The 26,185-nt window shown below is 37.1% G+C and overlaps 1 protein-coding gene across 14 annotated transcripts in view; it reads left to right on the top strand.

Annotated features, from left to right (window-relative positions):
• The window catches only part of PARD3 (par-3 family cell polarity regulator), a 426,318-nt gene that overhangs the window by 324,943 nt on the left and 75,190 nt on the right, over window positions 1–26,185 (top strand). For all 14 annotated transcript variants that reach the window (XM_042816950.1, XM_042816944.1, XM_042816943.1 and 11 more), the window contains one exon: window positions 648–905. In XM_042816950.1, the coding sequence (XP_042672884.1) occupies window positions 648–905 (258 nt within the window). The remainder of the gene's footprint in view (window positions 1–647; window positions 906–26,185) is intronic.

The raw sequence follows: 26,185 nt of genomic DNA, 5'->3' as shown, positions 1-26,185 counted from the left end.
AAACAAATGGTAGTACTTTCTGTGAAGAAACTGCCTAGTGTTAGGGGGTGACAGGTTCAGTTTATTTATATTTTAAATAAAACATGCACATTCTGAACAATTTATACAAGGAATGACTTCTGCTGTTTACTGCATGCATACATCCTTAAGTGTGTGCATGTTTTAATCTTAGGTTTTTAAGGTTTGGAAACATAAGTTTTATACTGTTGGACCAAGAAAGTACATTAAAATTCATCCCTGAAGGCAGGTGTTAGCAGCTCTATATCTGTCAGATTTTGTTGGAGAACCATGCAATATGAATGATGTCTGGCCATTCTCAGGCAAGTCAAGTAATAATGTAAAGTTCATAGGATGCATAAAACAACAGATTAAACTCTGACAATTATGGCTAATCTTTTTTTTCACTTTATAATGAAAGAATAAAATAGATAATCAGCCTTCTTCCTTAAAGCACGCTGTCTATTGTGGGGTTTTTTCTTTTAAGATCTAGACTTTAGTCTCCAGTGTACAAGTGAGACTCCATGACAAACTGAAACTGGAAGCACAGCAATAGTCATCACTAAGATGGGCTGTCCAAAGTGTCTGTTAGCTGCTGCTTTCAAATGAAGGGGGGAAAAATTAGTTTCAGCCTTCTTTTAATTTTTCAGAATTCAAGCAAAAACTCGGGAATTTCGGGAGAGACAAGCTCGTGAACGTGACTATGCTGAGATACAGGATTTTAACCGGACTTTTGGCTGTGATGCAGACCCAATGTATGCTGGGATCTCTTCCTATGACTCGTCTTCAAATAGCGGCACAATAAGTCTGACCAGCAGACCGCAGAGCCCGAGGGAAGGACAGACAGTTGAAGCCTTGTACGCCCAAGTGAAGAAACCGTGGAATTCTAAGTCTTCACCTGTAGACAGGTAGGCACTAGACAGCAACCACTATGCTTTTACCACATCCACCATTGTAATGCTTGTGTCATGGGAGAATACAGCGCATCAGTTGGGAAATCAGAACTCCATTTTTTATTAATGGCTTTTTAAAAGCCTTTGTGTAGAAGAGTATTGAGCTCCCATAAATCAAATGGTAACAGAATGGAATGTGAAGTTTTTTTCCTGTAGACTCAGATTTTTCTTTCTCATTCTTCAGATGGTTTTGAGTTCAAGATGTTTGGGATAATTCATTTAGAATTTGTGATATCACTTGGCTTATTAGAACTCTAACATGACTGTGGAATGCAATGTTTCCTACCTATTCAAAGCAGTTATGTTCTGTAAATATTTCTGTTAAGTTCTTACTATTTAAGCAAAAATAGATTAATGGTTATCTGCATTCTAGTTCTGTGGTTCTGAACTTCAGTCTAACAGGTGGAACTTCTTGATTAAAATATAGACCAACCTCCAAGTTTTTTTTGTCAGGAATTATGTTCTGGTTTTGTGTTGTAGCTTATGATTTATACTTTTCCTTGAGTTACACTGTCTGAACTTTGTCATGCTTGGCCTTATGCTGAAATCAGGAAAATTTCTGGTTTCTGTTGTGGAATTCTATTGATGGTTCTGTTGATGGAATTTTGAAAAGCTGAAGCTAAAACAGGCATGCAAGCTAACGTAAAGTAGAAATAACCAAAGGCAACATTCACAGCTTTTTTGTACTTCAACAATGAAAATGCATCTGTTTCCTTGGCTGACGTCTATGATGTTGAAGTTCTGCATTTCTTCAGTTGTATAAAAATGAACATTGAAATCCTACTATGGGAGGTGCTAACTCGTTCAGAGAGCATTAGTTTTGCTCACAGTAAAGCCACTTGTCATTTTGTTTTCTGCCCAGTTCTTCCTGGAAGAAAAAATTAACTTTCACTTAAATGTGCAGAACAACATCTTTGTTTACTGTGCTTGAGATCTATAAGGAAAGCAGCTATCATGGAGAGCTAAACTAATTGTCTGAAAGGTTTTAAATGAGGTCTGAGTGACCCTTTTTTTTACAAGTTCCTTTACATGATATTGGGAAAAATTATGTTGATTAACTTGACAGTTAAGCATGTTTCAGTTTCATACCTTTCTATTAACATTCAGAATCACAACTACCTTTTTATTTTCTCACTCATACAGTTATTCTGTATTGCACTGTCTACTTTTTGTATTAAACAAACCTAGTTTATATTTTGCAGATGAGTATTTTATTTCAGTGAAGAAAGCAAAATAATTTCAAAAGCAGACAGCTTTATCTGTGCTTTTGAAATTTTACGTTCCATAGCCTTACATTGATAGGCATTACTATGTTCAAGTACCTGACATTTCAGGACTTTTGTTATTTTGGAAATTGAGATAGCTTGGTTGGATATGGCTGCCACGTGGTGCCTCTTGCAGCTGTTTTTGTTAGACCAAAGGCAGTGTTTCATGCCTGAGTTGAATGGCATCAATGTCACATCAACAAAAAAAAAAAGTTCTTTGATGCAAACCTGGTGCGGTGAAATATAAGACCTGTGTGACCCAGCTAACTCTTTGTGATTGCTGATAAAAGAGCCAGGAGAGAGTGAATAAAACCAAAGATAATGGTGTGCTGAGGGAACCTGATGTTAATGATAAGGGTGGGATAGAAGAGCAGCATGACAGTTCTGTGCATTCAGGCTGCCCTGTCAGAACCCAGCAGCACTGAGGGCCCCATCGCACACAGCTCAGTCAAACTGGGGACCGAAGGCCCAACCTGGCTGGAGAGAGGTAGGAGATGCAAGTTGAGAGAAGAGCAAGAAAGGCAACTCCTGGTTTAGTGATAAAGGGATAGTATGAGATGCTTGACAAGCATCACCTGAGAAGAAATAGGCAGTTCACCTGGAAAAAGATTATTATTTACTACTAGTGTCCTTTGAAGTATGTCTGGGGGACTGAGGTGTGAGCCCATGGCTGAGCAATCTTCCCAAGGCTCTTCTGTCTTTCATAACTTCATCTTGGAAGTATTAAAGATCTGTATACTGTATTCAGTGAGTGAGATGCTTTTTAGCTAAGATGTCACCCTGTCTGTAGAATGCCTGGCTTTTCACTCCAGAGGCTCCTTTGCCACGTGTTCCTTATTGTCTCTTTCTAGCAGTGAAATCTTCCCATGACATCTCATCATGTCCCTTGCCTTAGCAGTCATGCAAGTGCCTCTTCATGAGACTCTTCTTGAGGGAGCTCCTGTCTGTGCAGGAGAAAATGTCCTCAAGAAATGTGAAGAAAAATCATTGGTTACAGCTCTGCATCCTTAAAATACTGTTTGTGTTAGCATTCATCTGCAGTAAGTGTTCTTTTCCCTCTGTTTTACCCCTTTGCCCTTCCACCCCCTCCTTTCCTCTGCTTCAGTGGTTACCTAAATAGCCCCTTCCAGCCTTTGTGTATGGGAAGAGGAATTTCTAGCAGTACATTGCTGCTCACTGAGCTGCTCAGAGCTGTTAATGTCCAGGCTGGCTCAAATCTTCAGCACGTACATAGTAAAAGCAGCATTGTTTAAATGGGAAATGTTATTTCTGTTACAGTTTGGTGCTAAGTGCCAAACAAAATTTGACATTTAAATATGTCCAAAAGGTTATTTGAAAGTCACTTAGAGAGAGATCTATAACAAGATGTCTCATAATAGTTTGCATACCACCATTGAGCAGATGACAGATTTTTCTTTAACTTGTAAGAGAATTACTGCATCTGCGTGTGAGGCCTTGTCAGGTTTTGTTTTTCTTTAATATTCTTTAGATTTTTCTTATTTTCATCAACACATGCCACCAACTGACGCAAATTTAACTGTCATGGCATATGGATGATAGCAATGTGAAGGACTACTGTGTGAGATGCTGTATCAGAACGATGGATAACAATGGATTTTTTCACAAGTTTGATACTCTATTATGATGACAACTACTGTAGTGCTTCACCCAGTGATGGTACCAACAACTGATCAGGCAGAGATCCCCAAGTCATTTTGTGATGTGATTTGAAAGCTGGATTGTCCTTCTTTTCTTTCTTGAGTGTATTTAATATTTGTCCATATCCCTAGGACAGTAACTGACAGGTAGAACAAGACAATAAAAAGGTTAAGAAAATGGTTATTCACTGATATTTTTGTCCATTCATTTCTCTAAGTGAAAATGAGCTGTCTAATGCCATTCACTCAATACAAACTTGCACATCAATGTATGCATGGAAGTAACTCTGCTTCACCCATCTTACCACCTGTGACTATAAATAAAAAAAGCCTGTAAATGGTAAATTTTGAAAGTTCTTTTTAGGACTTGGAACTGTTTTAGAATTGCTTCAGTGCAGACTTAGGTTGCATTAGAATTAAAGAGATCATCAATGGAGTTTGGTTGCTTTCTTTTCTTTAATGCATTTTTGTTGTGGTTTTTTTTTTTTTTTTTTTTTTTACCCACTGATAGTTATTATTTGTTGAATACATAATTAAGTATGGAAGGTTCTTTATTTTGAGTTTTTTATGTAATCCATATGTAAGTGTAGTTCCTGTGAATCTTGAAACACATTTAGATAATTCCGGTTACATAGTTATAGCAACTCTTTCCAGTAGCACTAAGGAAGTGTTTTCCAGTCTTGTTCCTAAAGAATTAAAGCAGTCTTTCCCTTACAGCAGAGCAGTTTACCACTCAGTGGAAATGAAATCCTAGCAATAAATAAATAAATAAATAAAATATTTTGGGAGTGGTTAGTCATTAGTGTAACTGCGTATCCATCAGCTGCCCTGGCTACTTTAGCTCCATCCTACGTATCAATAACTTACAGAGACAGGCTGCTAAGCATTTCTTTCACTTTCCAACTTTTTATGTTACCGTTAATGGAGCAAAATTTAGGTGCAATGTATAATCTATGTATATTTTACAGTACTGGGAAGAAGTATCTTGAGAATTGTGTTCTTGTCAATAAAGCTTTCAGTTTATTTGAGAAGTGTTTCTAAGTATGTTTTGCATCATACAGAAGAGAAGCTGCACTACTGATCAATAGTGTTTTTCATGTAGATGACAATGATGCTATACAATGGGGTTTTATAGTGATCATCTGACATCCATAGTTGAGCAGTATGTAGATAGACAACTCCTAATGGACATTTACTGGTTGTCACTGTGTAATTTCCCACCAAGAGTGCATTGTCCTGAAATATAATTGAAATAAAATAGGCACTGTGCTGCTATAAATCTAAATAGCTTGAAAATAGTAGGCTAGACTCCCGTGGCTTGCTGAGGACATTTTAATGGAAACATAAATACCATAATCATAAGCTTTTTGCATGCATTTTACCATTAAAAAGAAAAAAATAAATGTTCATTTTAGAATGAGAGACCTTTATGAACTGGTTCCTTTTCTATCAGAAGTGGAATCAAGTTATGTCAAAGGAATATGAGGGAAGTGAAAATCACCCCCGTTGCTTTAAATGTCATCTGTTCAGTGCTAAAAGGCAAAAATGCTATTGTTAAGATCAGGCTGCACACTTTGCTTACTACTTGCCCAAAAAAAAAGGGGAGAACATTTTATTTACTTGTTAACTTCTATTTACTTGGTGTTATGGTTTTGCTTAAATTGGCACAAAAGTAATGAACCTTGGATGCTGGGAAGAAGCATTCTAATATAATATGTAAGAAATGCAATAAGAAGACCTCATCTTTCTAGTGTATGTAGAGTGATTTTTAGCAACAGCGAAATGGGTTGTGAAAACTATGAAGTACTATATTGCAATACCTGGATAAATATTTGTTAAAAAAAGCAAGGCATTTGTGCAGCTATATTAAACTTCTTTATTAGTAGTGTCAGTCATAGGAGAGTGCCTAAAGTCTGTGGAATCATTTATGCATAGAAATCTGAGCTTATTGCCAGTCCCATAATAGATGAAGATATGCATTATTACTCAGAACGATGCATCCCATAAGTGTTAGGCTGTTTCTTTTTTCTTTAATAAAGAGATTTTCAGACAGTTCTTGAAGTTGACTTAAGGAGCAATGCACAAGCTGTAAACTGTCTAAGCAATGACATTTAAAACCTACAGAGCTGTTCAAAAGACATGCAGCATAGGTTGGCCAAGATAACGGTTAAGCTCTTCTGTCCTACTAGTGTTTACTTCTGTTCATTTATGTGTAAGTGTTTTCCTAAGCCCCTGTTTGTTATGCAAGCTCCCGAAGCAACTTCAGAAATTAACGGTAATAGGGTTTAAATCCTTATCTTCCAGAGAGTGTCACCCTTCTGCAGCATAACAAAGCTTCATTCCTGTGAGAATCAGGCTTCTGGAAAGACTTTTTCAGCTTAGGAAATGGTATATGTGCCATTGAGGGATCATCAAACAGACTTTCCAAGACAACTCTTGGGAGAGCAGTGGGTTAACAAACTATTTGCAGTTCTCTCATATGTAAAGTAGAAAATGATACTTGCAAGTCAGTGTGATATTTTCTTCCACTCTGATAACCTGGAGAAGGATTAGTTAGTGCCTCTGTGAGACTCTTCATGGGGTTTAATTTCACTTCAGCACTAACACATTAGTTTTTTTGTTCTTCTACCCTTCATGCGATCAGCTAGTAATCTTCACCCCCAGAACTTCCTGAAAATTAGCTGCATCTGTCGTACACCCATGTACTTAGAACCCAATGAACAATATTAACATTGGCGTTTTATTATCTTAGGTGGTTGTTTTCTTTTGTTCTTCTGTCTTGATTGAATATAAGACAAGTTTTAATATAAATTCATGAGGATTTATTTATGTAGACTCCCTGTTGTGAAAGTATGCAACTTCACTCCCTTGTTAGAGTTACCATTTCAGTGGAGTAAGAGGCAGACTTAGAGCGAACTCTATTCAGGTTCAGGACTCTGGAAGTCCTGTGTTCATTCTTTTTTTTTTTTTTAAATAGATGCCAAACACTGATACTGTTGTGAGAACTGTGTTTTTTTCCATTTACCACAACCTCACTTTAAAGTCTGGTATTTTTGCTTCCTCTCTTCTCTTCTTGCTCTGTAATCTAAAGCATGAGAGCTGTTTGTTTGTTTTTACAAAAGCAGCAGACATTGGTACCTCTACAAATGGCTGCACTGGGAAAATGCTCCGAAAGATAAGAAGGAATTGAACTTTCCACTCCAGGTTACAAAACAAAGGGGTGAAGTGGGGTCCACCAAAGGCTGACAGTCCTCACTGCCCTTATTCTGAGAGACAGCCTGCCAGCACTTTTTCCTGTGGTGGTATGTGTTTGGTTTTGTAATTTTCAATTAATCATTTTATTGCTTGTGCAAAAAAGAGAACAGCCTTCAAATGGGAGGAGGAAGCATTTAATTAAAAAGAAGAAAAAAAAAAAATTACATATCTGTGTTTAAAATAAAGCATGTTGTAAAACTGAGAAAAGTCAGTGTCTCAAGCCTTTAATTGTGACTTGAAACTGTAGCGCTAAAACAAGGCTAACGTGAACAGCTTTGTTTCCCACTAATACCATTAATGAAATGTGCAGCTCTTTATTCTGAGGAAATTTGGGGGAATATCTGAGGATGCAAAGCTGGAAAAGCGAAGGCTTACCAGTTTCTTAAATTAAGTGCTTCGATCCTACCTGTGTAAACTTTTTAATCTGTTCTTTGCTGGTCCTGTTAACCAAAGTTTGTATTGCAAACTGATGTTATGCAGCACTTGAGTGTTATGATTTAATACTTTAAATTTGTTGTTGCTGTTGAATGTGGCCCTTTTTAGAAGGAGTACAAAATTATGGCACTTCTATCTCTTATGTACCTCCAGTTAGCCCATCTGTTCCACTTTGGTGAAAGACTCAGACTTCTGCTTTCCAATCACTTAAAAAGCTAGGGCTTTGCATTTTTAGTTGTCTTATTACTGGACTCTAAAGACTGAGTATGGGGAGATGTAGTGCATTCACAGAATCCAAAGCCTCCACAAAATGTAAAAATGGAAATTAGCTCTTCAAATTAATGTCAATTGATGGTTTCAAAGTGAAGTATGAGTTAATTGTTATGAAAGTTCTTCTAATCAGACTCTATCTACAGATTTGTGGGGGGGGGCTGTGGTTACTTTTTTAAGAACGACATCTATTTTACAGATGACACAAACTATATTTAGCTCAGTTGCTTATCTTTGTGGCCAGTCTCATTTGTTTATGTGACTAAATAAGTATCCTGAGTATGGTCGAAGTAGTTTGTCAGTGGAGGAAGTGATGGAATCCAATTGTGGAAAGGAATCCTCTGCAGAAAACATCAGGAAGTAGAATAACATCACTACGTGTAGGTTAGCAAGTGTGCATGTGTTAATGTCTTCTGATATCTTTTGAATTCATTGAATGAGTGTTTACATAACGTTTCACACAGACAATCCTGAAAACTGAGAAACTGCTTGAAGATCTCATTTCATTGTGTTATTGGGTGGAAAGCTAAAAACTAATGCTTTTCAGCTCTTCACTCAGCAAACAGTATTTATTACTCAAGTATTACACTTTGTAGCATATGGTTTATAAGGTGTTTGAAGTTTTATTCCTTAAGGCTCAGACACTATGATATGAAAAGTTAAAAGTTTCTTGCATGACTTATTTTATATGATTATGTATTTCTGGAAAATGTTGTTCTACCATCAGATTTATTTATTTGCTGTAGACATTTTTTTTTCTTTCCATAAAATACTTGTGACATTTAAATAGCTTTTCAGTCTGATGTATTCATAGAAGTCTTTCTTATGTGATGGAAATATGAAATATTATTATAGTAAATAGATCACATATCTGTAAGGGATAGGGAGTTTCATCTGCCCTGAGTTTAGATGGTGTTACAACATATCAGACTTAATTTATGAAAGCAAAAGTGCAGATTTTGTTTCATTTCAATTCATGTGTATGGTTTTGTGACAGAAACGCATGGCATGCCTTAGTTCCTTCGCATTCTATAATGGCATGTCTTCTGTGTGCAGCAATTCAGCCTTGATTACAGCCTTTCTTCCTTCAGTCCCAGGTTTTCCTTTAAAAGGATGCAAGTACAAACTAGAATGGAAAGAGAAGGCAGTATTACTACTACAAACATTTTAAAAAGCAATTAGAATCCGTACCACTTGGAGGGATATGAAAAGTGATGTCTCACTTCTAATTTCCAGTTATCTTTGGAAAGGGAAATTATTTGCCAAAGACCACAGTACCGCAGTACCTGGCCTCCTGGGCAATAAACAGTCTCTGACCTGGCAAACAAAGGAGACAGAAAATACTAACATAGGCCTTTGTTTTCTGAAACGTATTTTATGGCTTGTTAATAGTTGCGATATATATCATGGGGTATTTTGTGCTGCAGAGGGAACGAGCAGAAGCTGCCTGCCACTAACAGATATAGCGTAAAGAAGAAAAAAAGAGGAAAAAAAGAAAAAGAGGAGGTTATTCTATGCATTATTTTTCACATCGTCTTAAACTGTACTGTGTCTGCTTGCTTAAGATAAACTTTGCGCATATTTGCTAAAATGTTTTCAAATTAACCAACATGTTTCTAAGGATTGCTAAATGCCCATCAAGGAATGGAGGGATGCATTGAAGCTATTTTAATTAGCAAAGTGTGATTTAAAGGTTGCTAAAATCAAAAAGAGCTTATTCATTTTTCATCAATAATCACTTCCCTTAATATTTCATCAAAACCTGCTGATTCGGAGACCACCTTCTGGGCTTCGATTCATTATGACTACAGACGTAATTTAATTTTTCCCCCTTTCCTCATTCTGTGATAGGCTCTTTCATCTTTGAGACATTGTTAAGATGTTTCTAACATTCACAGATTGCTAATTGATCCAACTTTTTTTTAAAACTGTACTTAAGACAGGGTCTTCTTTTCTGTGGAAGCAATTCTCCGTGCATTTGCTTTTACTAATGCTTCTTTCAGTCTTTCTATGTGATAAAACATAAATTTTCAGACAGACATACCAAAAATTGAGAGCAGGTGTGGTTTCATTTAGTTAGTTATTCTTGTGTCAGTGCAGTCAACTTACATTTTAGAATACTTTGGAAAGGCTTCTAAGGTAAAGGCTAGAGATGATACAGGAATGTCTCTGTACACATTTGTCCTGATCTGTATGTCAGCTCTTCATTACATCTAATGTGACAAGTGAGGCCAAATATTACATAGGTGATAGAGATAAATGTGAAGATTTTCTATAGCCAGTAAGATTTTGGAGTCACTGAGTTAGACCTTTATAGGTAATCTAAAGCAAACTTGGAATTTAAACAGCAGTGGAAGTAATGTATTATACCTAAATGTTTGAGTGATCATGAAGAAAAGCAATCCTGGGAATTTATACAAAGCATTTTGTGAAAGGAAGTACAGTTCAAATAAATTTCTCTTTTCACTTTAGTAGGGCTGTTCCTCTAAATTTTGTCTACGTTGCCATACGCTAGATTATTTTTTTTTTTGTCCCAGAATGCATTTCTGTTAGTGTTTCAACTGCATATCCTGCTTCATCTTGGAAGGTCTCCCTGTAGAGCAGTATCTAGGAAACCCTTATCAGAAACTGTGTTAAAACAAGAAATTATTGGTTACTCAGCAAAACCAGAATGTAGTGGGCTGAAACCAAGTCACTGCTGTGGGGTGTACTCTGGGCCATTCCTGTCGGTGCTAGGAAAAAGTTCACAGTCCTCAGTTTTCTTCACTCATCTCTCACTGATGAGAAGCTTGTCCTATTTGGTTGATGTGCTCAGTGTTCAAACTGGGCTCTCCTTGTAGCTAGGAGCCAGGACATCTCACGTTCTTTGTGGTTTGCCTCAGCCTGGTCTGATTAGAATTTCAAAAAAATGACCTTTAGGTCTTGCATAGATGGTCAGAGCTAAATTGTTGCTTCTCTTCTAAAGTTAACACAGACTGAATATTGTAAGTATTCATTAGTTCCACTATTTTTGATGTAGATAGCGGCTCTACTGTTTTGATGTAGGTAAAATTTGCTACAGCTTAAAATTGTGGGATTTAACAGGGGGGAATAGGTAGAACTGAGACGTTCAGTGTTAGGAATAATCCTACTTTATTGAACCTCACACTTACCTTTCTTAATATTCGTTTCACATTGATACCTCCATCATCTATGCAGTATGTTATCAGTGAGTGCCAATCCATATTCAGTAGGGCACATATACCCATGCAGAATAAGATGCACACACAGACTGGTGTTTCTTTGACAGATTTTTCATGTACAAATTTAAGAATATTCGTGTATGTATAAAAAAAGTATTTTCTAAAAATTACTTCACTCCAGAAGAGGTGACTTCCAGAGCACATCTGGTACAAACTTTGGCTCAAAGTTTGGTTTGGTCAGGTTACTCTGGAGTCATATCCTGTGTACCTCTGAGGGTGGTGATTTCACCAGCTCTGTAGTGCCTGCCCCAATATTTGACCACCTTCATGTTATCTATGAAAGCATTCTAATGTCTGGATTTCCCATGCTCTCGTTTGTGTCTGTTGTCTCTCATCCTATTGCAACTCTGAGATGTTGGGAGAGCATAAGTGAAAGAAAATATATAAATCACTTCATGTAAGATTGGGAATATTGAAACAACTGATTCAAAATTTTGAAGCACCAAGAAAAAATTTAGGGACAGTAAGGATTACCTTAAAAAACCTAATACTTCATTGTTATCATTAAACTTTTCTGAGTGGTCACTTGAGTTCTTATTCTTTAATTGCCAATTATATTCCTGTATTTCAGAGTTACGCTAAGGCATGTGTCTTTTTTCTTATTTTGAATACAACTGTTGCCTTTTTCTCCACTACACTATTCTTAGTGTGAATAAAACTCTTGAGGACAAGTCATAACTCTTACAGTTCCCATAGGAGGCTGCCTTTTGTCCTTTATTTCCACTTTTATATTGTGAGTATAATAATCAACTCTACCAAAACCAACGCCTCTGAAAATACTTCCCAAAAACTGTGCATTCTATTGGCCTGCATGTGTACTTAGCTCTTGCTTTTCAGTTACATTCTGTAGAGGATGTTTGTATTACTCCCCTTCTTGGGCAGGGCTGCTGCCATGCTGGACCTGCTGCTGCTGTGACAGCCTCTGTTCTTCTACAAAAGTACTTTCAGTATATCTTCCTTTTCCTTTTCCTTTTCCTTTTCCTTTTCCTTTTCCTTTTCCTTTTCCTTTTCCTTTTCCTTTTCCTTTTCCTTTTCCTTTTCCTTTTCCTTTTCCTTTTCCTTTTCCTTTTCCTTTTCCTTTTCCTTTTCCTTTTCCTTTTCCTTTTCCTTTTCCTTTTCCTTTTCCTTTTCCTTTCCTTTTCTTTTTTTTCCCCACACTGAGGTTCAGCAGCTCACCTGTACATTTTCTGCTCAAAAACGGATCATGGGTCCCAGAGAAATGCTTCGGTGTTGGCAAGGAATTGTGAAACAAAGGTTTGCATACAGTCCTGAAAACCGTTTACATTTGAAATGCAGTGTGCAGCTGGTGAGTGCTGTGGCATTGCAGGAACGGAGCCCAGGAGACAGGCAGCCTCCTGCGGAGCTGAAGGACTGCACCGGAGGTGATGGAGGGGAATAAGCAAAGGAAGGCTCCTGCGGAGATCAGGAGCACTGCAGGATAGGAATGGAAGCTGCCTGCTGAGCAGGCTATGACAAAGGGGAGCCAACCATCCTCTCACTCTCCAAAAAAAAAATAATAAGATCACCCCCTTTATATACGTAGATGAGGAAGAAGATGATCTGTGCTGTATTGTCTTTGATCTATGTGGTGCACTTGCAGGGGTTTAAAGAACTTCATAACCCTTTCTGGGGACTTGTAGTCAATATAGAGACCATTTTGTGCTGCGGCTCATCCCCTCCCCACTCCCTCCACTCACAAGCTGCCACCTGCACAGTAAAACACTGCTGCTGTTTAATTGCATATAAATCAGGGCTGGGGAGTGGAGACAAGCCAGGAGAGTCTGGAAGGAGAATGTAAGTTTTAAAGGTAATTACCTGAGCTGGAACAGGGCCAGGGCACCAAGGTTAACACCTGTATGCTTGTGAGAAGTGCCTGGTCGTTTTCTTCCAGAAGCCATTTTCTACTGAATTATAGAAAGGACCTTGTTGGTCACTGGATCTGACTCTCTTCTGACACTGAGTTTGTTCCTACTGTGCTATATTCTATCACTTGTGTGGTGCATCTTAACTCACTTTGAAATGAGATTTGTCTGTCAGCTTTATGTAGACAGATAGACTACGCTTTTTCTTTTATAGATCTTGGTTGAGAAGACAAGTGCTTGGCATCTAACCTCAACTTTTATCTTATCATTTCCGTGTTCTCTTGAATTTATTAGGGTCTAGGACAGAAAGATATAAAAGTGTGTGAAATTCCCAGTACCTATCTGAGGGTGTCCACTGAGATCCTAAAGAGAAAGAAAATATTGCTTTTGCTGCATGCTCTTCAGTCACAAAGCATGGCAGACCTAATGCTGCTGAGACCTTCTTTAGTATGCTTAGGCATCATCATATCTCAGCACAGAAGATGCTTGTCTTTGCCACCTTCATTACCTCCTCTGGTTGAAGGCAAATGTAATGATCTGTTTTGAACATATGAGAAGGGCGGAGGAACTGCTCATCAATGGGGGTGTGCAAGATGTGTCTGCCGGTTCATATGAGACTCAACATGGACATTAAGAACTAAAACTTTGTTTTCTAAAGTTGAACTAAGTCTCGGTAAATATGACTCTCGTATTTGTATTCCACACAGAAAGGCACTGAACAAGACTTCCACATATTCAGCAGTTGATTGCACAATCCCTACATAAGAAAATTGAAGATTTGTTTTTTATTTTTTGTTGCTATTATTTTTACAGTTGATAGTGTAGTGATCATAAATATTTCACTGACGTTTATTATAAAGGAGACATATATTGCTATATTAGAGAGAGAAGTTGAAACTTGCATGTAATTTAGAACTTTGCTGTGTACACAGGCTGACAAATTGTGCTGGCGTACGGGAAATAAAAGTAGCTAAGAGATGTCTAAAATCAGTGAGCAATTTTCAATTCACGTGAGGATGGCAATTTTATATAGTGAATAAATAGGATATTAGGAGCGATGACTTTAGGGAAATGGTTGATGTGAAAGGAACTTGTCAAAATAGGAGAAAATGGAAGTTAGAAGCATCAGGCTGAGGAATAAGGAGTGAAAATGAGGTGGTGTGTCCATGGCAAAAAAAAAAGAGCTTCTAGTCTGGAACATGGAGTTGATGAGGAGGGGAGAAAAAGAATTAGGAGTGGCACAGAACATAGTTCTTGGGGGGTGAGAGGGAAGGCAATTAAATTTCAGCAGTCTTTAGTCTTAGTAAGCTTCTTGGCTGTGATCTAATTTCCACAGCATTCACCAGAACGCAGAATTGTTCTGTAGCGCTCTTCCTGTGTAAGCTTTCCTCCAGGATTCACCTGAGATATCTGAGCTCTGTTTGTTCCTGCCCTGCAACTTCAGCAGTGCTGCAGATACACAAGTGAAGCTTTGACTGCATCCCATCATCTAAATTCAGCTGTTCTTCCCTTTGGAATCACATTGGAATGATTTAAAGAGGCATGAAACAGCAGGATCCACAGTGTAGGTGTTTAGATTCTTGCTGCTTGGCCACATTACTATCTTGCTGTATCTGCAAGAGTGTTGCAAACTTGATTAAAAAAATTAATGATGAGAAACAAAGGGATGAACAAAGAGAACAAAAGAAAAAAGTGGAAAGAGCGTGAAAGAAGTTTATTGCGTGCAAGTCATCCAGTTATCCCTCAGAGCCCAAATCCCTTGTCTAATTGCCTAAGTTGATCCTTCAGGACTGACTGCTTGAAATGAAATAGCAGGTTTGGGGGAAAGCAGCCTATGGGAGGCCTTTTGTGGAAGAGCTTGCATGAACAGCAGGATGGCTTGTCTTCTATTTGTCTCTCCCTTCTGTTATCAAAAGAGTAGCAAAGAATGAAAAATGTGAGGGCTGTAGATTAGTAAATAGTCCCTTTGGCACAGAGTTGGGGAACCTGGAAGTACTGGGAAACCTATTCCTAAGCTTTTTGTGCTATGCTAGTCTGCATATGCTGTATCTCTCACTGGGATCATAAACTCTCACAGTACACTATATTAAGTTCATTTGAAAAAGTGAGGGGGAAAAAGAAACAACTTCCTTCAAATATCTCACTGCGAAATCACTAGACGCTGCAGAGTGTCAGGATTGAGCTGGTGTCAAATTGAGAGCAAGCTGCATCTCAAATCATTGTCTCGCAACAGTCGTGTGCGCCAACAGCAACTGAACTTGCAATGGAGGGATGAAGACTGTCAGACTTAATGTACCTTAAAGGAATTCTGTTTAATACATTCGTCAGCATACACACTGGGTAAGGAAGAAACCTCCCTAATAGCCTAGCAGCAAACTCTGTCACGCAAAATCTTTCCTGTAGTTATCCCCTTCTAGACAGCAGCAATCCTCCCAGCATTAGGGGTCAGGAAGAGAAAGAAGACAAGAATCTCCCACGAAACAGGAGAAAGCAGAAGAAATCAAATCTTCTTCCAGTCTCCTCTTTGCCCAAAGCTTCTGTTTGCCTCCAGAAGACTCCCCTGCAAAAGAGGACTTGCAGGTCATAAACAAATCCTCAAGCAATGCTATCTTATTTTTGTTTACATAATCCAATTCAGTGTGGTACAATACTTTATAGAATTTGTAGTGAAATCAGGATGAATCCTATAATGGCCTTGCAGTTGTTATGTGAAGTGTTAAGGTGGAAAAGAGAATTAGAAGAAAAAAAGGCTACCAAAATCATAGGTTGTTCATTTGGATGTCCCCAGGTGACATCCAGCTAAGAAATTAATTTCCTGAGAGAAACCTGTAGTAGGATGAAAACGTTATCTAAAGTGGAAAAAGCTTAGCGGGGAGAACAGAAAAAGGAGTGCTTTGTAAGCAATCCAAAGCTTGACTTATTCTTACATACGCTTTCCTCCTTGTACCTAAAGCTGTAGTTAAGAATAATAATTTCTTAGAATCCTACTCAGTTATTTCCATCAAACCTTTTTTCCAAACCTGCTGCACACTGAACGTGAAATGATTCATGCAGTCAGACCTTTCTGACTGAATAATTGATACATTTTGACAGGCTGAATGTTCAGCGCATTACATTTGCTTCTCAATATATAGATGATGATTAACGTAACTAGGTCTTACTTGTGCTCATCAAGGGAGAGTGCCCCAATGAGAATATTATTTGATGGTTCAATGAACTGAACTTTGATACTGCAGTTAGACTGTTGATAGCGTTAAGATGGTCATGACGGCTTATGGATCTAACTGTCAAATTAGAAAATTTCACTGAGGAAGGGAGAAAACCTGGTGAAATGTAGAGAGAACTAAAAAAAAACAAAAACAAAAACAAAAACAAAAAAAAAAAATACCCTTAAAAAAACAAAACAAAACAGTAAATGGCAAATGCCAGTGACTCATTTAGATCCAAAATTTCTCTTTCTAAATTCTTATCTTAGCTCCTCGGGGGTGAATGGATATGTCTGAAATACCGTGATTTAATGTGATTCCATTGGACCGAAGTCAGTTAGTATGTGTTGTAGCCAAAGCCACTGAGATCCCATGAAAAATAATTCACAGCTTTAAAAAGGTGCTTTTTCATGCCTAAATCAGAAAGCCAATCCTATCTATAAAGTCAAAGGAGAGAACTGTTATCCTCAGGAGGGCAATTCAGAGCATCCAAGTGAGATAGCTCTAGGCAGAGTTGTAAATGCTCCCTCCCTATACATATTAATCTTGCCCTGAGGTTATTTAGTTATGAAGTTGATGTGAACTCATTAAGTCCAAAGTCAACAAAGCTTCTCTGTGCGTGGTGCAAATGGATGTCCATTCTGAAAGACTTGCCCATCCATAGCTCTCCAGAGATTTGATTTTGATCTTTGGCTGCTGTATACCCCTGATGTATAGTGGATGAATGTTTCTTTTGCATCTAGCTTTGCCGTATCAGAATGAGATGTGGAATGGGGGCACTGAGGAGGGTGTTCATGTGTATATATTGTATATATAGTGTATATATTAGAAGAGAAAAGACTGTATATAGTCCATATATACCCACAGATATAGGTGATATCTCCACAGGGTAAACCATAGCGCTCAAGGAACATGCTCTTCTTTTATACCTGTGCAGGAAGTCTGGTTTTCATCATGTATGCACTGAAAATTATATGTGTGAATATCCGCTGAAAGACAAATGTAATGCTTAAATGTGAATGTCTAGAGCAACTCTGGATGTCCTTCCTGCCCTAGGCTACCGAGCCTCTAGCATCAATCAAGACAGATGTGGGACTGCTGATAGTCCTCTTTCTATTTTCCACCCCTGTGGAAATAAGATTTTAGGTGACTCTTGTTTAAGCATCTGTGATGCTGCAGCACATGAGGTGACAGCTACCATTCCACAGGTTTGCAGTGGACAGTTATTCCTGATTCTTCTACGCCCAAGACCAGGATTGAAGCTTCTGCAAGTTCCTCTCCTTTCATTTTCCTTTTTCCATCCAGTGTCTACGAAGGCAATGTCTGAATATGACAATATCTGGATGGATCTCTTAAATACTCAAATGAATTTAAACATTACAGTATTTAAGTACATTTAAATATCAAATGTTTACATGCCAGATTTTATGAATAGTTTTAATTATCAAGTATTTGGATCAAGGCTTGCATTTGCCCCACTGTCTGCATTTTCCAATTTCTTTCCAATATTTGGAAAGGGAATTCCATGACTGCTTTCGTAAGCAGCTGTTAGCAGCAGGAATAAATTAAAAAAGCAGGAAGGATTCAGCTTGGTGATTTTGGCTGGTTTTAGAATGTTTTTGAGCTTGTGGTCTTCTTGAGACTCAGAAAATAGTAATTAAATGCTACTTATCTCACCAAAGTCAGAGCTTATGTTTTTTTGTTCAAGATGGCTTATATATATGTGATATTTTAAGCAGCTATTTATTTTTAATGGCTTTTTAAAAATCACGAAGCATAGACCTGGTTACCAAATTGGTGATTAAGTGATTTTTGCTTTAATAAAGATACCGTTTTCATCTTGTACTATAAAAGTTGACATGCTTCTGTGAAAATAACACCTGAATTGTAGAATAGTGTCTCTTGGTAACTTTTGAGTAAACTGTACTGTGCAATTACTACCTTCTCCAACTTGAGTTTGAAAAACTGCATGTTGTTTACAGCCTTTCTCAGCAGTTTCATTTGTATGTGGTAACTCTATTCCGTGGTCAGAGCTCTGAAAATTGTCTAGACAAATTTGCCTTTCAAGGGCAAAGTAGAACTTGTATTCACTCCTTTACTCCTACAAGTTCTGTCAATACTATTTACTCGAGCAAGATGAGAGTCTATTTTATAAAGCATTTCAAGGATCTATAAGACCATAAAAATTTTGATTTTATATTGACAATATAATATATGATAGTTTGGGGGAGACATCATTCTAACAATAATTTGAAACAGCATAGAAATATTCTGATATCTCAGCAATTGGAATATTGCAATACAATTCATGGCACAATGCAGCTGATTCCTTAAAATGCAAAGAGAGATTATTATAAGATTGGTCATGTAATTTCTCTCTTGTTAATTATAACTGGCTCTATAAGTAACATATCTTAAATATTTTATGTTAACGCCATCATAGTAAAGGACTTAACACTAGACAGATACAAATAGACTGTTTTACTTCATGTGCCATAACTATTTATGGAAAATTGGTTCATAAATTATATTCAAAAAGATGCACTTTTTTTTGTTTCCCAAGAACTCTTCTTCCCTGTTATCAAACTCAGAAAGCTACTGTGATATGATGTAACAGGTTTCTCAAAGTACAAGAATAACCTGTTCTTTCTATTACTTCTGTATTGTCAGAAGCAATCAATTATGCTGCAAGTTAAAAAAGACATTTGGAAAAGATGCAAAGATGTCTAGCAACAACGTGAGTGAAGTACTAGAAGCACATTGCATGTTGAGGTGGTGGATTTCTTCCAAATCAGAAATGATTGAGAGTGGCTAGTATAACCAAGGATTGATGGTTCTCAGACTATGGAGACTTTCAGGTTCTATCCAGATCTGCTGTGCATCAGGAAATCAATCACAATTCATTTAGCATTTTCGTGTTGGTTATTATGTAGTATTGTGTAGATTGTCAGATGGAAAGTTGCTCATTTGACTTTTGCATTTTTCAGCAAACATAATGTTATTTTTCTGCTACTTACGCAGGGTGATGTGATTTTTCAGTAATATTTGCCCCAGTAAAATTGTTTTTCCTGTGTGTGTGTCACTGTAACATATTTGCCCACTAAGTTTTAGACAATTTTTGTTTAGGCTGTGAGGAAAGAAAAAGAGAACTGCTAGAGGTGATAGCACTTCATTGCAAAGATTCCTTGTCCTAAATAGTTCAAAATGGAGTAAATCACCTTCCCCTTACCATGCACTCAATATTTTACAGAAAGTTGCAACTTTAGAGCTGATGCTCTGAAAATTTATAAAGAAGTAATTTTGCCAGAGGAACAAATATTTTTTTTTCTTGTCTCCAAAAATTCACTATGTTTAAACTGCTGCTATAATAAATATTTTTAAATAAGTATATTGCTTTGGATTCTTTAAGAAACACCTCATTATTACTGCAGTAGTCTTCAGGGTGCTTTTAATCAGAAAATCATGTAAATTGTTAGACTAGTTGGCAGCTAATAGACTTCAAGCTTTGGATGAATTATTTTGTACTCATACGAGTAATAGCTGTATTAAACTTGAGCATTTCATCATCAAATCTCTAATACAAATGAAATATATTGAATAGAGATTCTTGGCACTTGTGAAGCACTTTACAGCTCTGAAGCATTGGACAATAGTTATTGAAACTCTGCGAGGGCCAGTTGTTATCTCTGCTTAAATACAAAATATCAGCCCAGCTAAAAAGTCTGTAATGCAAATAACATTAACTGAAAGTGTGTGTAAAAGAGGGTTTTTTGTATGCTTCTCTGGATATTTGCTGCTGTTCACTGATGAATAGTTGGACCTTTTCTGTGTTCCAGTCCAGCTGGTTTTGTTTCTTTTAAGATGGAAAAATTAAGTTAGAACAAAGAAAAATGCATAAGAAGAATGTTGTTTAGTGATCTTAATTGTATGCATAGCTTACTGGTTTCTTGAATTCTACCTGCAGGCAAATTGCAAAGCAAATAAAATTCATGAAATTAGTTGTAAACATGAGCAAAACTGAGTCACCTGCTTTTGTTTTTTTGCTTTTTTTTCTTTTTTAATATATATATATAAAAGAAAATCTAATTACTACAGTCAAAGAGATCTATGGTGTGATTTCCCTCATCCTAAAGCAAATGTCTGAGTAGGTCAGCTAAATATGTCCTAGGCATCTTAATTTATGTTAATTGACAAAGATGAATAACTTGAATATATGCTTTTATTTCATTAGGTGAACCCAGCTCTGTGTCTGGCTCCATGTATGATAATCTATATAAGAAATGTTCTTTTTTCTTTGTGACAATGGGCCCTTTACTGAAAGAATTGAAATGCCCTAAAGCTATATGTTGTTATTCAAACTTTTTGGAGGTGGTGGTGGATAGGTTTTGTTACTGTTTTACCGGTTCCATCACAAATGAAGCCAGGTGGTAGGTGATTAAGACATGCGCTGAGGAAAAGGACTTCCAGCAGCCAGAGTGAAAGCTGCCACCACTCATTGTCTGTTATTTTTTAGTATTTCACCTACTATATACTCTTCAGGGCTGTGGAGAGGAAAGGAGCTACACAACTTGTATACTAAAAGAGAGGAAAGGAATTACACAACTTGTATGTTAAAGCTGTCTGCCTTTGTATGGTATGTTAGAATTTTTTGTTTGCATTGTAGTAGTAAACTTCTCTAGCTTGATTTTCAACTGCTTGCACCCCTTGACTACTGTGAAATTCTGTATCTGAGAAATGTTCTTGCGTCAGACATATAACAAGCATCACATTCAAAAATATCAGACATATCTGATTATTCTTTTCCTGAATTGCCTGTCAGTACGATGCAGTGAGTTATTGCAGTAGGAACCCAGCTGTGTACATCTCTCCACATGCAAAGTACAGCTTTGAGTACGGTGTGCTGCAACTCCTGCTTCCGGATTGCACGGAGAGATCAGGCCTTGTGTCACATGTGTATTTTATAGAAGAATTTAAGTGGTTTTTGCAGGTTTAGATTAACGTAGATTCCATCGGTGCTCTAGATTTTATTGTCACCAAAAGAAACGTTGAATTCACCTGTTATTTAATCTCTTCTCTTCCTCCTTCTCTGTTCGAGACTGAGAACAAATGTTGAATGGAATTACTTTTAACACACATATTTGAGACATATTAAACTTAATATTTCTTGTCCTAGTATGTTTGAAGTTGTCTGCTATCTCAATTATCAATAGCCTGGTTTCTGCTGGACTTATTCAGTATTCTTCTGTCTCACTACAGAAATTAGAATTGTGAATTTAGCATATGATTTCTCTCTTCCTATGCAGCCTCTGAAAAACGTGTTATTTTCTCAAGTGTTCTGATCTTTTTTCTTGAAACTAAAATTCATCTGTAAAACACAGTTACAAGATACATTTGCTTATAGAGCTGTGTGATGTGTGTTCAATAATGTATAGCCTAATTATCTCAGTATCAGTTACATTTCTCATTTATTTACTGCTTAGGAATTGTTTGAGCATTCACTTTTTTTTTTTTTTTTTTTTTTAAATGCATCTAACAGCAGGCAGTGTTGTTTTTCTTTCATGAGCTTTGCACATCCACCCACTTCCTTTTTGCTGTGATGAATTTCCTCTGTACTTGATTATAGTGATTTTTTTCTGGTTTGACATCCCTTGGGCTCTGCCTCCTAAATCAATATCATCTTTTGGTGAATGTTGTTATTGTGATGAGCATTTTTTCCCCACTTAAGGAATACTTTAGAATAAACCCAAGTGGAGATTTTTTATGACATGTCAATTTATTTTTTCTTCGTATGCTTCTTTACCAGTCAAATTGAATCAACTCTTGTCTAAAGGTGTCTCATTTTCTACTCTTTTAAATTACTATGGTCCATTTTTTTGTTGTTTCCTAGTCCAGCATTTATCTTTGTCGTGTAGCTATCTACATTTTGAAGTATACAAATACTATAGACTTCTGATGTCCCTTCATTAAATGTATTTGAGGTGTTGACCAGATTATGAAACTCATCAATTCCTTCTTAAGACAGCAAATGTACTTTGAGTTCTGTGGGAAAGGTAAAAAAAAATAAATAAAAAAATAAAAAAAATTATTTGTTTGCCCACTCAACTGGGAAGCTACAATCTGTTGCCAAAGCTAGTTATGATGAACTTTGATTAGAAAGTATGAAAGACAGACGCTTCAAAACATGAGAAAAATTGTATCCATTTGCAGAAGTGTTCCCTTGATTTTGGAGGAGCAGGGGGAAATCACCATGGGAAGATGAATATATATTTATTTTGATATATAGATAGCTACGTAGATGTTAACTTAGAATGTTTATTGTTGTTGTTAGTTTCATTCTCATTACTTTTCCTTCTGATGTGAAGGTCCATTATTCTTTAAATTGAATTTTGATTATTTGTACTTCATCTGGATATGTACACTTTTTGTAATCAAAATTCTTTATCTGCTCATTAATGCATTTGACTTGAATTGACCCATAGCTAGCTTAATAGTATAAAGTCCTCCCAGTAAAATGAAGGTGTATCTTGGAAATCAGTTGCTGCATGTCTGAGCATTTTTCTGTTATTCCATTTATCTAGTGGCATCCCTTTCACAACCAAAACTTTTTCAAATCATTTAATTCAGAATTTCAGAAACTTTACTGAAAAAGGTCTTTATCCTATGAAGCTTGTTGACTGCAGTAACTTTGGAGGTTCCTTTGCATTTGCAGTTTTTCCAGCTCCCTGGAATCACTTCATAATCAGAGATGTTGGTGTTAGGCTGAAAGAAAACCTGAGTATGTTGCCACTGTTAATTTTTCTCTATTGAACTGGTTTCCATTTCCATTTGCCGTAGTGCTCTACTTCTATAAAGAACTGAGCTGATGTGGTGTTTTGCAGCCACTGGAAACCAGGAATGTTTCATTGCTCTGTAACGAAGCTTCTTCCATTTCTGACGATCTGGCTTTCTCCCGGTGCCGTTCACTGAGCAAGGTCCGCTCACTGTACAGAAGGTTTTCCAGCAAAGTTAGTTTTCTCCTGAGCTAGTAGCTTTGCTAGTCTCATGAAAATTCTGGTGATTACCAGAGCTGATGTTAGTTAAGCATGCTATTAGCTTGTGAGCATGGAGATTGGAGTGGGAAGAGGCCATGAAGGGGAATAACTGGGTAGTTCTGCACACTTTTAATTCCATCACCCTTTTTGGTGACCTGTCTGTCTAAGGTGCGTTCATATTATGCTGTGCCATTCCCATTTTCTCCCAGCAGAGCTTTGAAGAAGGAAATCAGACCTTACTTCTTTCAGTTGTATTTCCATGATAGTTGTATCTTTTTTTTTTGTTATGTTAATAGCTGGCTATTAAGTAAAATACTGGGTAATGCTGCTTCAAATCCTTTAAGTTTCTCTTATACTATGGGTTTTATAGCATTTAGATTGGGTTTTAATTCTCTATCATTACTGTAATAGAAAAACTAGGCATTCTGTAAGTCTTATTTCAGCATTTCAATTTAAGTAGTCCACACTGAAGGCGATATTTTCCAATTTAGTACTTGCTTTTCTTTTGCCACTCATACTAAGTAAGACTTGTTTTCAATGACATAATATCCATAGTTTTGAAACATGAATTTACATCTGGATGAAGGGACAAAGGGACAGAGTCCACCCTCAGCAAAACTGAGTCCATGAGAGGGCCGCAAAGATGATAAAAGTCAGTCATCTGCCATATGAGGAAAGACTGAGTAGCCTGGGTCTGTTCAACCCAGGGAAAAGAAGACTGAGTGGAGATTAGATAAATGTTTATAAGTACTTAGAGAGAAGTGGGAGGCAAATGGATGAGGCCAGTCTCCTCTTGGTGGTGTGCAGTGATAGGACAAGGACAAATGACCATAGGAATTTCTATACTAATTTGCTGAAGAACTTCTTATTGTAAGGGTGACAGAGCACTGGAACAGGTTGCCTAGAAAGGTTGTGGAGTCTTCTTCTATGAAGATATTCAAGACCTGTTTAGATGCCTACCTGTGTGACCTGTTGTAGGGTACATGCCTTAGCAGGCAGGCTGGATTTGATCTCTATTGTTCCTTCCAACCCCTGCAAGTCTGTGATTCTGTGTGTTAACCTGCTTTGATTTTGGTGCCCAAGAAGTCTCAGCATTAGAAAGTACTGGCATTAGAAAGTACTGGCATTAGAAAATAGTGATCACATGGCATGCAGATATTGCTGCACCAACAGTAACAGGCATGGGCTTGTGTTTTTCCTAAGAAACAACCTTAGGTGTGCTTAGCATTTGTGAAAGTGGATGACCTGCAATGTGAAAATAAAGATGATGCTGGAAGAAACAATGCAGTAACTAATCAAAATCTTTGGATACTGTAAGAGTACATGGTACAAGTTGACAACAGTAGAATGAAAATGGGAGGATCAAATTTGACAGAATAACTTGAAGAAAGCTGTAAAGAAAAATGGGAATTAGCTTGATACTCTAGACCAAGAAAGACAGCCCCAGGAATGTCAATGACTCCAATGGGAGAAGATACAAAGGGAAACTTTCAGGCTTCCGACTTGAGCTGGTGTGGCAGAGCAGGTAATTTTGGTTCCTCAGCTGGTTTTTGCTCAGGACAGGCAATGCCAAGGGTGTAGATGCACCCAAAAATACTAAGTGAATGTAGTTAACTTTTTTTTATTATTATTTTTTAAACTGTCACTGTTTGATGTCCTTTAGTCTTTTATGCACTGTTTATAGTCAAGAAGTGGTAGCTCAAATTCCCTTTTTAATTTGAAAGCAATCATATTAAGCTACCTGGCAAGAATTCAGTGGTCAGAGTCTTTACTATTTTGCAGGATTAGACAGATTTGTTTTTCATCTCTAGTGGCTGAAGCAATTAAGCACATTCCTTGCAGAAGTAGAAGAAGGCATTGACTGGAGAGAGCATTTAAGTAACTCTTCATCTTTTTCACATTATTCTTCAATTTTGTAGTTGTGGGATTTTACTTTATAAATAACAGTTTTTTTAAACTATAGCAATTTCTCCTAAAAATTTCTATTGCAATTAATTTTCATGCTGTCTTTAAACGATGCTGTTAAGAGTAAGCATAAAATACATTTTTTAGGTGGTAGTGACTGAAATGGGGGATATGCTTCATCACAGCCGTAAATGCAGTGCCAATGTCTTTCAAAGGTAAAGTATAGTGTATTAGCTACAACTGTGACTCAGGGGGCATCTCATGCCAGACATTATGTTTCTCAAAACATACCAAGAGCTTTCAGAGAGAAAAAAATGCCGTGAGATAGAGTAGTATATGTACCATATTGCTTCTTGAGTAGCAATCCTGCTGCTCAAACTTGTCTGTGTTCAGGGAATGCCCAATGAGAGCTGAATTAGTCTTTTCTTTTTCATGCCTTTGTTGAGACTGTTAGCACTGTTTGATCTTTGATTTAACATGCATATTGGAGAAGTGTCGTGTAGTTCAGGCCCCACTGTGCTGGGTGTAACTGTACAGCAAACAACTCGTCTCGGCCCCGTGCTGCATATAGTTACAGTGCAGATGCTGCCAATGGCTGCAGACAAGCAGATGCAGGAGTGGAGCCAGAAAAGAGACAGGCAAAAAAAAAAAAAAAAAAGAAAAAAAAAAGTGTTACATTTTTTAGAAAAAAATCACTTAACAGGATATTATGATAGCATATTTTGTACTGAAATATGTACATATATTAATAGGGATTATATGTATTTTGTAATTATGGGGTGTGATTATGTGATGCATTTTATTCCTTGCAAGGACACATTAGGCATTAGATAATTATACAGCAGTGATACCAATTCTGACATTAAAATTATTGCTTTGAGATATATGCTTTTTTTTTTTTAAAGACCTTAAGCATTAAGGCCTTCAGGTATGCAGGGTGTTTACCAACTTGTAAGGCAGTCAGATGTTACTGTGTCCTTTCCTGAATCTGCTCACTTGAAAGCTTAACTCCTTCTTCTATTCTGCAAGCTGTGACACTTAAGCAAAACAAAGATAACATTCTCATATGAGCAGAGGATCACAAGAAATGCATTCTTTCATCCTCG

This window comes from Centrocercus urophasianus, unplaced genomic scaffold (genome assembly GCF_019232065.1).
Source record: "Centrocercus urophasianus isolate 14NV4802_14NV808 unplaced genomic scaffold, USGS_Curo_1.0 seq_16, whole genome shotgun sequence".
In the NCBI taxonomy this organism is placed as follows: Eukaryota; Metazoa; Chordata; class Aves; order Galliformes; family Phasianidae; genus Centrocercus; species Centrocercus urophasianus.
The sequence above is the reverse complement of the archived record's forward strand: the minus strand, read 5'-3'. Positions and strand labels throughout refer to the sequence as shown.